Here is a 12,663-nt window from a genome sequence, read left to right as displayed (position 1 = left end):
TCATTTTTTTACAGCACAGATCTGACTACTTCATTCTCTAGGTAGAAAAGGAAAACTGGGGTTAACGAGCAATACAGACGGCCTGGGGTTAAATGGGGCAAGGGAACAGATGATTTTTTTTTTTAAAGAAAGGATACAGCCTTAAAGCACCAGTCTGAGTTCCTACCGCCAGGATCTTCTGAACAGGATCAAAGGCCAGGGCTGAGGGCTGATAGGGGAATCCATGGCGAACAGTCTGGGGATGGGCAGTGACATCACAGGAACCCACAGGAGACAGCAGGCAAAATCCGAAAACAGAACAGCCCACAGGCGCATTAGAGTTGGACCCAACTACAGTGGATCAAAGCACACACAGAGACTTAGAGCTTTAAGGGGGATTTGGGGGTGGAGGAGGGTGGACTATAAGGAACAAGCAATAGAAGCACAAATCACTTAAACTCCTGTTTTGTTACAATGCTAGTAACTTCACCTAGGGCAATTTCCTATGAATAGTGTACACTATTCTGTTTGACGCCACGTTACTCAAGTTTGTAGTGATCCAAAATTTTGTAAAATCATTGTGAAGGGTGATTCTTATTGCATCTTAAAAGAAATCACCCAATCGTGATTTTATTTGAATGCTAAAGGGAGGGATTCCTAAAGAAAAGTTGTCATGAAACTAATCGAAGGATTTAGTCAAAGAACCAACATTTCCAATTCTAACCATGGAAAAGGGTGCGAAAAATAATCCTGTAATTTTCAATTAAGTCCGGAATGATTTTAGGACATCAGAACAGAATTGTACATAGGCTTTAAGCCCCCGATGTAGGAAGGACCGAATCTATGAGGCAGGCAAGTCTGGATAGAGAGGCTCATATGATTTTCTCACCTAGCAGCTGGGAACTAATCGGCTGCCTCATTCTTTCTGAATTATATACAGGACTGTGTGGCAATCATCGTATCAATTCACAGACAAAAACCCTCCGCGCTAAGTTTTTAACCCAGCAAGCTAAAAGAATCCTGTGACTTCGGGCGGAGAGCCGCTCGCACGCATTCTAAGGAAAAAGTGATGCGCAAAATTAAAAAAAAAAAAAAAATCTGGTTGAACAGGTTTGCCTTGCCCACAAACGACGTTCATCACACACTGCTGGAAAATTTCGACGTCAGTGGAAGATAATAAAATATGCGCGAATATAAAAAAGTATTTCCAGACCATTGCTGCTAGCATCTGGATGGGGATTAAAGGCAAGGGAGTGTGCTTGGGTTGCCTTGACATGATTGCTTTTTATGAAAAGGAAAAAGACATCGACTTATAAGAAGTAGGGGGTCTCTGTCCAAATACCCCAGCCAGGCACGTCTGTCAAGGGTGGGGGGCGCTTTCTCGGAGCCAGGAGCTCTACCGGCGCGCTCTGCCCTCGCGCTCCCAGGTACTGCCCAGCGGCCCCCGCAAACGACCCCAATCTTCCCACGACAGCTCGGCCGGGCTGCGCGCTCCCTTCACCTTGCAGAGTTGGAAGTGTTCGGACTGGAGCGTCTCCTGGATCTCGGGCTCCCGGTTCCCCGGCGGGTGCTGCTGCTGTTGCTGCTGTTGCGAGGCCGAGGACGAGCCTGCGGTCAGGCCGTCCAGCACCTTCCTGATGTTGAATTTCCTCATGGTCTCACCCAAGCGTCTCCCCGCTTCGAGGCAGAGGGAGCGGAGGCACCGGCTGCGAAGGAGTCCGAGCCGCCGAAGCCGAGCGGCGGCTTCGAGCTCGGAGAGCGAAGGAGCAGCGGGGAGCAGAAGATAATCCCAACAGGAAGGGCTGCGACGACGGGCGGGCGCGCGGCGGCGAGCCCTCTTCCTCCGAGGCCGCCGCGGCTGCAGTGGCGCCGGACGCCGCCTCCTCACCTGGTCGCGGCCGGGCTCCCGCCGTCCCGCGCCGCTGCCGCCGCATCCATGGCCCGCAGCCCGGCAGTCCCTCGGCGCGTCCCGGGCTCGGCCTCCGCTCAGCGCAGCCACCCGGCCCGCATGGCCCGGGCACCCAGGGCCGGTCCCCGCGCCGCCTGTCGCTCTCTCCCCGGACGCCCGGACGCTCGCGGTCGCCTCCCGTGAACCTCGGCCCCCGGCCCTCAACGCCCGGCAGAGCAGGCGGCGAGCCGCGGTTCCAGCGCCGGCCGCGGCGGTGGCGGCGGCAGCTGGGCCTCCGCGGAGCGAGCTGCCGGGTGCGCATGCGCGCCGCCGCCCCCGCCCCCGGCCGGCGGCTTAAATCATCCTCCGCCGAGGAGGACCAGGGGCAGCAGCTGGCGGACCCGCGGGCTCGACGGCCCGCGCCTCCAGCGCTGTCACTCACAGCTCCCGCAGTGTGCTTTCAGGGTTGCTTTGTATCTGGGCTCGCAATGGAGCACCAGGCAACGACTAAGTCAGTGGCAAGATGACCACTGAGAGAGAAGGGAGAGAAGCCCAGCCTCCTTCATGAAGGTGTTGCTGGAGGTAAAATGAGGCTGCCGGATGGACGCTAGACTGGGATCCTTAGGGAAAGAACTCCAGCGACCCGACCTTGGCCACCCATCATCCCGAATCCATTTGGCAGGCTGGGTGGGTGGCAGCCAGCACTCCCCGCCACTCCTTGTTACAAAGTCCCATCTAGCTGCCAGTTTAACTAAGCAATGGACAGCCTCCTGGAGCCGCTCTGAGATCATCAGGCGGGAGAAGGAGGTGAAGTTTTTGCTCAGATCTGACCGCCAATGTTCCTGCGTGTCTCCCAGAGTGCTAAGAGACAGATGAGTGGTTCAAGTTTGCATCGGTGGAGAGAAATTGGTGCTGAGGGCGGAGAGAGAAATCCTTCTGACCAGTGCATTCTATAAGCAAAGGTGACAGGGCTGGATAATTGGAAGAGGGGAAATCTTTGGAAGACCTTCTATAGCCAGGGGGTTACAGCAAGAAGCCAATCTTAGGTTCAGTAAGACCCCGCCCCTACCGGGCGAGAGGGTGGGGTGGGGACAGAAATGCTACTAGGATTTGTTAGTTCCGCACCAAAATCAGAAGCACCTCCCTTGCTTCCTTATTGGCTATTTTCTCTTGTTCAGGACAGTCTCCTCACAGTATTGGCCTATGGGCAGACGGAGCCAGCCTTCAAGAACAATCAGCAAACCAATTAGTCTTGGAGCGCAGGGCATTTCGGGAAATGTAGTTCTCTAAAAGTTCAGTCCACCAAGAAGATGCCTTTCAGTGGGAACTTCTTAAAACTTTGCCTTATGGTTTAAAACTTGTTGAACTAGGAAGCTAATTCACGGAAGGGAGTGGACGTAATAAACCAAATTTAAAGTCTTTCCTAGACTATTTGTAAGCCTTTAGTTTATTTAATTCTCTGAAACGCATTTTGTCTAGTTTGACACATTGTATTGGGCACAGAGGAGTTAAAAAATCAATGCTTGTCTTCAGTAAATGGGTTGCTGTCTCAAGGGAACGACCTCCCATAATTAAATGTAGAATCGTATGAGTTCAATGGTGGGGGTCTGAATCAGCCAGGCAAGGCCTGGGAATGGGCAGAGCCATCTAATGCTGAATGAACAGGCTGTGACCCAGAGATTCAAGGGGAGAAGATCTTCCCAAGGGTGTAGAAGGAGACTTTTAAACACTGAACTACCTAGATAGCTTTCTTAAAAATCCAAATGATTCTACAGAGCGAACGACGAAACAGGTAAATAACATCCCTGAATTCTATGATATGTTTTTCCACTGAGGTATCAATTAAATTTGTTGAGTAAATCATCATCACTCATTTAAAAAAGTCTAGGGAAACTTTATGTCCAGAAGCCTTGTGATGAAAGCACAAGATTCCTGGATTCACTGTGCCTGAATTTCAGTCCCTACCCTGTCTATCTATACAAACATGGGCAAATGTATTTATTTTTCTCAGAAACAGATTCATCATGTGAGCTGTTTCATATATAGAAATGAGATTAATTGCCTCACTAGAGGGACAGGGTAGAACGAACAAAGATGTTAGTGCTCCACTGCCTTGCCTTCTGAGGCTCTTCAAAAAAATCTCAATTTCTTGGTCCATCAGGATCTTTAAGATGAAAGGGAACTTTAAGGGGTCACCAAGTCAAGCCAGGCCCCTATTATTTTGCTGTAGAGTTATTTCTTTGATGTCCATACCTTATCAATCTCATCAGATTATTAATTCATCCTGCCATGCCCATGACATCAATCTAGAAAAGCCCTAGAATTGAAGATGAGTGAAGATTGGTTTTATAATATTACAGGACAATGGAATAAATCCATACATTCATTTAGCCAAAAAAAACCTTTAAGACCCTTAACTAGTTACTATTACAGTAGCAAAGATAAAATTATGTGTCCTCAAGTTCCTTTTAGTTCTTTTTTACATTGTGTTTATTTTTCCTGTGTGTTTATTTGGGGTGGGGTGGGTGCCACAGGCAGGGACCACGGACAGAGATGTCAGAGGACATCCTTCTGGAGATAGTTTGATCTTCCATTATGTGGGTCTGAGGACAGCACTGACTCTGGTTTTCCCACTTGGCAGCACACACCTTCTTCCACTAAGCCATCTTGCCAGCCCTCCCCGGTACTGTTGAAAATCAGTTTCAACTGATTGCTTTTTTAAAAAAGAATAAAATTAGGATAGAAAGTTTAGGAAATATATGGAAAAAATTTTTACAGCTTGAAAATTTGACATAGAGTAAAACTTTAGTAATTTATGGTTTCGTTTTTTTTTTTTTAGCAGAATACATTTAATTTTACCTGTAGCAATTTCTCAGCAACATTTCTGTTTCATCTTGATGAATGAATCACCGAGTTCACTTCAAGAAGTTCAATAGTTTCATGTCTTTGGATAAAGGATGGTCTCTTTCTCAAATTTTTCTTACCTACTTATTGAAGAATGAACTGTGCTGTATCTAGCAGACCACTGCCAACTTATCAATAAGTAGATTGCATTTAGCTGACTCAGGGAAATACTAAACAATGCTGCGTTACTTGATACAAAGTGAAAAGGAATCTAAGCACACACACACACACACACACACAGAGAGAGAGAGAGAGAGAGAGAGAGAGAGAGAGAGAGAGAGAGCATTATATTAGGAGACATGCAATGCAAAACAGTATAACATTTCTGAACCTACCAGTCTTCATTATCAGATGTCATAGTCACCAGGTAGGTGAAGACTGTGTAAAAGGCAGTTGGATGAAGGTCACATTCAGAGGCAGCTTGATGGTGATTGAGATAACCTGAGAGTATTTTTTTTGTGCTTTAATTTTTTATTGGCAGGCTTTCTGGAAAGTGAATGAACTCTACACCACTGACTAACATTCATTTTGATTGATTTAACTTTAATTTATGAAGTCCCAAATGGTTATAAGAATGACAGTAACTCACCGTGTGACTTTTCAGAGTATTGAGTTTAAATTATCTGCAAGTTGTAGTATAGATATTAATGAACACAGGCTCCTCTTTGGAAAAAGGGCTTTCTAGATTCTGTTAAAAGGATGGGCCTGGATTTTCAGTCAGGTGATACTGTTCTCAGCTCACTGACTCAGAGGTAGGAATCTGAAATCAGACAAACCCTTAGCTAGGAATTCTGGGAACTGTGGATAGAATTCTGAAGCTCCCAGGCTGGCTGAACTCTGAAGTCATATAGAGATAAGGCTGGGCGGTTTATTTTGCTTATGTGTACTCAGCATGACACATGAGGCTAAAGAGCAGTGACTACACCATCCCATTAGCTCCAGGCAGACAGAAAGTAGGATGTCCAGTCCAAACTGGTCACTCACTCCCCAGCTGTCTTCCTTAAATAGCCATCCACTCTCCATTCATTTCCCCTTCTGTGGAAATTAGCTAAACAGACTTCTCCTTTTGCAATCAAGTCTTTTAACAACTGTTTAGAGCCTCGTGGAGTCAAAGAATGCAGGGCTGTGTGGCCATTTTCCACTGGTCACTTTTAGCCCCTCCTCTCAATTCTCCTTCAGTTCAAAGGTTACTGCAATAATCCAGCCAGGGCTTGCATATTGGGCCAAGAGGGCTGTAGTGGTATCAATGGAAATTGTCAGTCAGATTTCAACTTGCATTTTAGTACTAGTACCGAGGGGTTCTGCTGGTGGCATGAGGAAAGAGAAAGAGACGAAGCAAGGCACACACCTAAAAATTCAGCTGAAGCTCAGCAAAGCTCCATACTGTAGCTTAATTCCCATAGTTATGCCTTATGGGTAGGTAATTTCCAGTCACTGCTCGTACCTTAATGGACTTCACAAACACAGTCGGCTAAAGGAGCAAGCCTTGCCTGAGTGCAGCAGGACCGACTGCATTGCGATCTTTGTCCAGCTCTTTCTAACTTTTCCAGAAAAACAGATCAGACAGACTTCTAAGTCAGACGTCAGAAGCCTGCACACTACCTTTGCCACTCTAACATTTTTTTCCAAGATATCATTAAACTCTAAGCAAAAACATGTCACAAAGACCAATTAGGTCAAGTGAAGAAATAATTCCAGAAATACAAAGCAAAACTAACAGAAAGAACCACTTATGTGCATTTGTATTTGGTACAAAAGAGAAATCTTGTCAAGTTCTCTGCAGGACTCTCTTAGGCCACTGGCTCTTCAAGGTCTCAAGTATCTCAAATGTCATTTCTACAATAGGAATCACATTCGATAGCGAATGTATATCTTACTTTTTTTTAATTAAGGTACCTTAATTTGAGATTTAAATATTGCATTTTGAGTGTTTTGTTCAATTTTATCCCAAGGTTGGCCTTGCTTCTCAATCACTCAGGAAAATTAGATTTCAGAGCTGAAGGGCTGGCAACAAAGTATCTCATACATAGTAGCAGACCAAGCTCTGAGCCCAAGTTTAATTTCATTTTGTTCCCCTGGCCGCATCCTTGTTGTCCACTGGAAGTTTATCTCTCGTGGAACTTGCTTGACAATGATGCTGTTGCCTGGAACAAAGCCTGCAGGAAAAGGAAAATACCCCAAGTCAAGACAGCGCATCATCACATCAGGGCATTTTGTTGAGGGTCCTGGAGCTCTGTGCCCTACACGTGTGTCCTGGAGTCCCTCACAGGTTCTCTTTTCGCAGGCCTCTCCATGGTCGTTCATTCTCTTGTGCCTCTCACATACTCACAGGCCTCTAACCTGACTCTGAAGCACGCGCCCCTTTAGAGGGCCTCTGGCTGCTCAGGCATCCCGCCTGTGCCTCGCACCGTGCTCACATGCCTCTCTGCTGACCGGAACTGGCCTCAGCCCTGCCTCTCACAATCGCTCAGGATCCTCACAAGCCTCACACACCTCTCATGCCTCTGCTGCTCAGCCTTGAGCTAGGAAGGATGAGAGGCTGAGGAGACTTTGACCTTCCCCGGGAAGGACCCAGGTTGTACTGCACACCTGACACTTCATACCACCGTGAAAAGGCGTACCCAAGTGTCAACAAAAACTATTGCTAATTGAATCTTTGACTCCAACTTCAGTAGAAAAAAAAAATCTGTTAGGCCCAGTCAGGATATTAAATGTGAATCTGAGGTGATTACGGAGGTGTCTATCTCCCTCACCCCTCTGAAAATTTTAATACATTGTTTACTGTGTAGGGTTTTGGGGGAGTTGCGGGGGTGTACAGGGACACAGGGAGGAATTTCCATGACTGGCATTTGGAGATCAGAGAACAAAGCAGTGAGTAGTCCAGGGGTTCAGACCCAGGTGGCCAGCTTGCCAGCCAGTGCTTTACCTTGGTGCCCTTGGTGGCCCTGACTTTTCTGCTCTAGGACTTGTGTTATGGAACACCATTTACTCCATTAGTAATCTCTTCAGATAATTAAGGGGATAAAGGATAAATAGCCTGGGAACCCAAAGAATATTCTTTACAAAAGACAGAGAAGGACCACAGTTGTTTTATCTGTCAGTAGTTTAGTTCCAGTTGGTTCTTCTTCCATAAATCACCCAGAAAGAAAATAACTATGTTTTTTAAAAAAAACTTATAAATGCTTAAAGTCCCCAAAGCAAAGGGATGTGGATAGTCAAGTACCCATACAATCTACAGAGAGAGGGCCTGTCATTCGAGTCTGAGTGTTTTATGTATACAGCCGACAGGCTGAGGCTTTGTGCTTTATTGCCCCACAGTCTGCTGAGTGAGGACCGTGTGGTGGGTTCTCTACTGAATATTGTGAAGTTTCAGTCATGATAATATGATAAGATTGACTTGGAGTATCATACAAGAGAGCATTAAACCAATAGGAAACAAAGTCCTCAAGATACAGCAGACCTCAGCCATAGACAAGGCATTTTTACTTTTTAAGGATTGTTATTACTTATTATTTCGTGATCTCCATGGCCACACTCCCCTCCTTGCCACATAGGTATGCATCTTCACAGGGCTTCTCCCCCAGAGCATGAGCTTCCTTAAGGGTAACACCCTGAGGCAGGGACCAGGTAGGGGAAGATGGATACTAGAATGATTCTGTTCCCTACTACTCATTCCAAATCAACGACTTTCCTTTCTGTTCAGACCACCACAACCATGCAATTCCCTCAAGACTTGATCTTTGTAAGAAGCCACAAACATGGTTTCTCTTCGTTTCCTCATAACTGTAATGAGGGTGCTCATGTGGGCTCATCATTGCAGTATGTGAAGTGTTGAAACTTTCATATGGGTTAGTTCCTATCCGACCTGGCTTCCAGCACAGGCTACTGAACCTCTTTTGAACTCTCATGATCCAGTTAGCCCCAGCCTGTAGGAGCTTAAAAAATAAAAAGAAAAGAAACGGGGACAAAAAAAAATCAATAAATAAAAGTAAGAGAGATTCCTGATTTTTCTGTTATTCCATATTATACAGAAGTTAAGTACAGCAGCACTTTTGAGAAGTCCATGGTAAAAACAGTAATTCAAGACTGAATTTCAAGCCAAAAAATCTTTTGTTCAAGGCCAATGTGTTTGCGAAAGAAAACAGAACATTGTAAAGTATTTGGTGCCACTGTGGGTCCCATCTATTGGTGTGTAATGGCCTCTGACCTTCTGTGGTTTCAAATGATCCATATTTAGTTCCTAGTCATGAAATTTGCTTCCTCTGATTTAAAGTCTTATTTTTCCAGGGTCCTGGCACAGTGCTGAACATCCGAAAGGAATGTGTAGTTTGGCTAAAAGGCAGTGCGAGCTGTCAACACGCGAGCTCCTTGGAAGCCGCTGCTTCTTTTTCTGTTCTTCAGCCAGAACGGTTCTGCTAGCTCATGCTGAGGACACGTGTTACATTCAGGAAACTGGAAGGAAGCTTGTGAAAGCATTATCATCATCCCTACGTCCAGTGGTTTCCTGAAAAGGGACTTTATCACTGCAATTGAAACAAAGAAGGGGGACCTACCTGTGACAATTTTAGTGCCATGGGCGCCAGTCAGCTCTCCCCGACTGCTGGTCACCTACCTGATTCCCATGTGCTTGTATTTGTATCTCTGAAGTCATGTAGTAATGGAGAGAGCTTAGGCCATTGAAATAAAGACACTGGGATCTTAGTTAAACAGAGTCAGAACAGTCATGTAACAGTTAAATTTCTGTTTCTTTGTTTGAAAACTGAAGGCGCGAATACCTACCTAAAGGAAGCATTGTGAAAATGGAGTCAGAGTAGACATTTCCTCACACAGACCCACCCGGTGACTAGTAGGAAGATTAGATGGTGAGAATTCACATTATTGTCTAAGGTCTAGCCAGGCTGTGGTGTGCTCACTCTGATCTATGACTTACAAATTGCCTAAATGTGAATGGCTCCCAAATCTGTACGCCTGAACAAACTTCTTCTCTGAACCCCAGATTTGATTTACAAAGCCTCTTTCACATCTCCATTTGGATCTTCAGAAGACATTTAAAATTTAATGTTCCAACTAAATCCGTCATTTCCGACTGCAAACAGTACTTTATACCTCCCACAATATTTCTTTCTGTATGTGCCCTTTCGAATGTTTAGACTTATGCCAGTCTGCTTTGAGGACCTGCTCCCTTACCCCTCATTCACAGCTTGCATAAATACACACACACACACACACACACACACATATATACACATATACATACACACATATACACACACATACACATAAACACACATACACATACACACACATACATAAACACACACACACATACACACAGACACAGACATACACACAAATGTACATGCACATATACACACATATACATACACAAACACACACACACATATACATACACATACACACATGCACAAATACGCACATACACATACACACATACATAAACATACACACACACATACACACACATATGCACATATATACACACATATACATACACATACGCACATATACATACACACATATACATACACACATACACACACATGCACATATACACACATACACATACATAAACATACACACACATACACACACACATACACACACACACACATACACAGGCTCTTCCCAGCTCCATACAATACCTTTACCCCATTTTATTTTTCTCCTTTGCACTGGTATCTGAAGCACTGTGCATTTATGTGTAAGGGACTTGATTTCTTTTTTATTGCATCCCTGGGGCAGTTATTAGGGCAGAATGAATTAGTAGACTCTGGACTAAAAGGCAAGATGCCCTACACTTTTCAATCTAAGCCAGTCAAACCCACTACTCGGTTAACAAACATTTCTCTGAAACGGTAAGAAAATAAGATCGCCTGTGGAGAGCAAATCAAGTAGTATGTGCTGAAAAGCAAAAGATTGTTGCAAGCTACAGAAACTCACTCCTGCTTGCTTCTGACCCCATTGCACAATTCACATCAAAACACTCACTTGATACCAGTGTCTAAAGAATCAAAGGAATGCCTCCATTTTCATTTCTGGTTTTGTTAATTTGAATATTGCCTCTGTGTCCTCTGGTTAGTCTGACTTAGGGTTTATTTATCTTGTTGATTTTCTCAAAGAACCAACTCCTGGTTATGTTGATTCTTTGTGTAGTTCTCTTTGTTTCTACTTGGTTGACCATATCCAGTGGATACACACAGCCTCCAGTTGAGGGATGGGGCCACCCACCCACCTCAAAAATATTAATCCAGAATCCATTCTTTCAAAAGGAAATGCAGGGACAAAGAGTGGAGCAGAAACTGAATGAAAGGCCATCCAGAGACTACACCACCTAGGGATCCATCCCATCTGCAGACACCAAACCCAGATACTACTGCTGATGCCAACAAGTGCTTACTGACAGGAGCCCAGTATAGCTGTCTTCTGAGATGCTCTGCTGGACCAATACAGATGTGGCCGTACACAGCCTAACATTGGACTGTCCATGGGGACCCCAATGGTGAAGTTAGGGCAAAGACTGCATGAGCTGAAGGGTTTTCCAATCTCATAGGAAGAACAACAATATCAAGCAACCAGACTCCCCAAAGCTCTCAGAAACTAAACCACCAACCAAAGAGTATACTGGGTGGTGGAGGGTGGGAGTGGAACCCATGGCTTCAGCTGATATGCACCAGAGGATTGCCTTCTCTGGCATCACTGGGAGGGAAGCCCCTTGGTCCTGTGGAGGCTTGATGACCCAGGATAGAGGAACCCTAGGGAGCTGAGACAGGAGTGGGTGGGTGGGTGGGGGAGCACCCTCATAGAGGCAGGGGGAGGGAGGAGGGGACAGCGGGCTTCCAGAGGGGAAAGTGGGAAGGGGGATAACATTTGAAATGTAAATAAACAAAATAACCAATGGAAAAAAGTGATTCCTGTGCTTCCAGATTTTTCTTTTAAAAAAACTGAATTAAAGCAATAATTGTTGGTTTGCATAAATGCCACTTTTATTTCCTGAGATAAAGGAATGAGATGAGAGAGGTACCCATGCTGTACAAATACACCACTTGGGCTGAGCCCAGAGAATTTATCTCTCTGTTCTAACTATCCCTAGGCATAGGGCGGGAAGCTTCCATACAATCTAATCTTCCAAGCTGACTGACTCAATCCAGGTTCTCTCAGCTTCTGACTGAATTGCTCTACTTAGCGTCACACTAACATTGGCCATATGTTCTGATCTTCTGTCTCCTTCTCATTCTCTGCCTCATCTGTCTTCATCTGTGTCTAGCTTGTTCTTTGTGAAATCTGTCTCTGTAAAACTGTCTTCTTGTTGCTCTCAAGTAGCCTCTCTTTCCCGTGCTGTTCTCTTGAGAGTTGGAGATATCCAATCCTTGACTCATTCTGTCAAATCTCATTCTGATTCGTCACTTTGTCTGCCCTCAACTAGATATCACTTTTAAACATGACTATCTCCTCCTACAAACTAACCTTACGTCCAATGTTAGGAACTAAAGGTGTGTACTAAGGGTGTGTCTGTACTGCAGTCAGATCTTACTGTAATCCAGGGTGTATCTGCATTCCTGCTGGATCAAATAGAAGGTCTTTGGATGGGATCCCTTGACATAACAAGCCATGTTTCTGGATTAAAATTCCTCTACAGGCTTGTGTTCACATTTCTGGCCATCCTTTCTATCTAAATTTACATCTTCAGAAATAATTTGTATAGTCAGTGGAATTGCTTATCCTTTCCCCAGCTATCACCAATAATTCAAGCATCCACTACAAAGACCAAACACAGGCAGTTGTTCAAGCTCCCATGTTATCTTTTAAGAAATGTAGATTATTACATTTTAATGAGCTGATCCTACAGCAGTATCACTGACCCACCTGTTTGT

At 45.0% G+C, this 12,663-nt stretch overlaps 1 protein-coding gene across 5 annotated transcripts in view; it reads right to left on the bottom strand.

Moving 5' to 3' along the window:
- The window catches only part of Stxbp5 (syntaxin binding protein 5), a 147,888-nt gene extending 146,173 nt beyond the window's left edge, over positions 1 to 1,715 (bottom strand). For all 5 annotated transcript variants that reach the window (XM_052169259.1, XM_052169260.1, XM_052169261.1 and 2 more), the window contains exons 1-2: positions 1,481 to 1,715; positions 138 to 235 (exon numbers count right to left, since the gene is read on the bottom strand). In XM_052169259.1, the coding sequence (XP_052025219.1) occupies positions 138 to 235; positions 1,481 to 1,633 (251 nt within the window). In that variant the 5' untranslated portion in view covers positions 1,634 to 1,715. The remainder of the gene's footprint in view (positions 1 to 137; positions 236 to 1,480) is intronic.
- Positions 1,716 to 12,663: the final 10,948 nt, after the last annotated feature.

This window comes from Apodemus sylvaticus, chromosome 23 (assembly GCF_947179515.1).
Source record: "Apodemus sylvaticus chromosome 23, mApoSyl1.1, whole genome shotgun sequence".
Lineage (NCBI taxonomy): Eukaryota > Metazoa > Chordata > Mammalia > Rodentia > Muridae > Apodemus > Apodemus sylvaticus.
The sequence above is the reverse complement of the archived record's forward strand: the minus strand, read 5'-3'. Positions and strand labels throughout refer to the sequence as shown.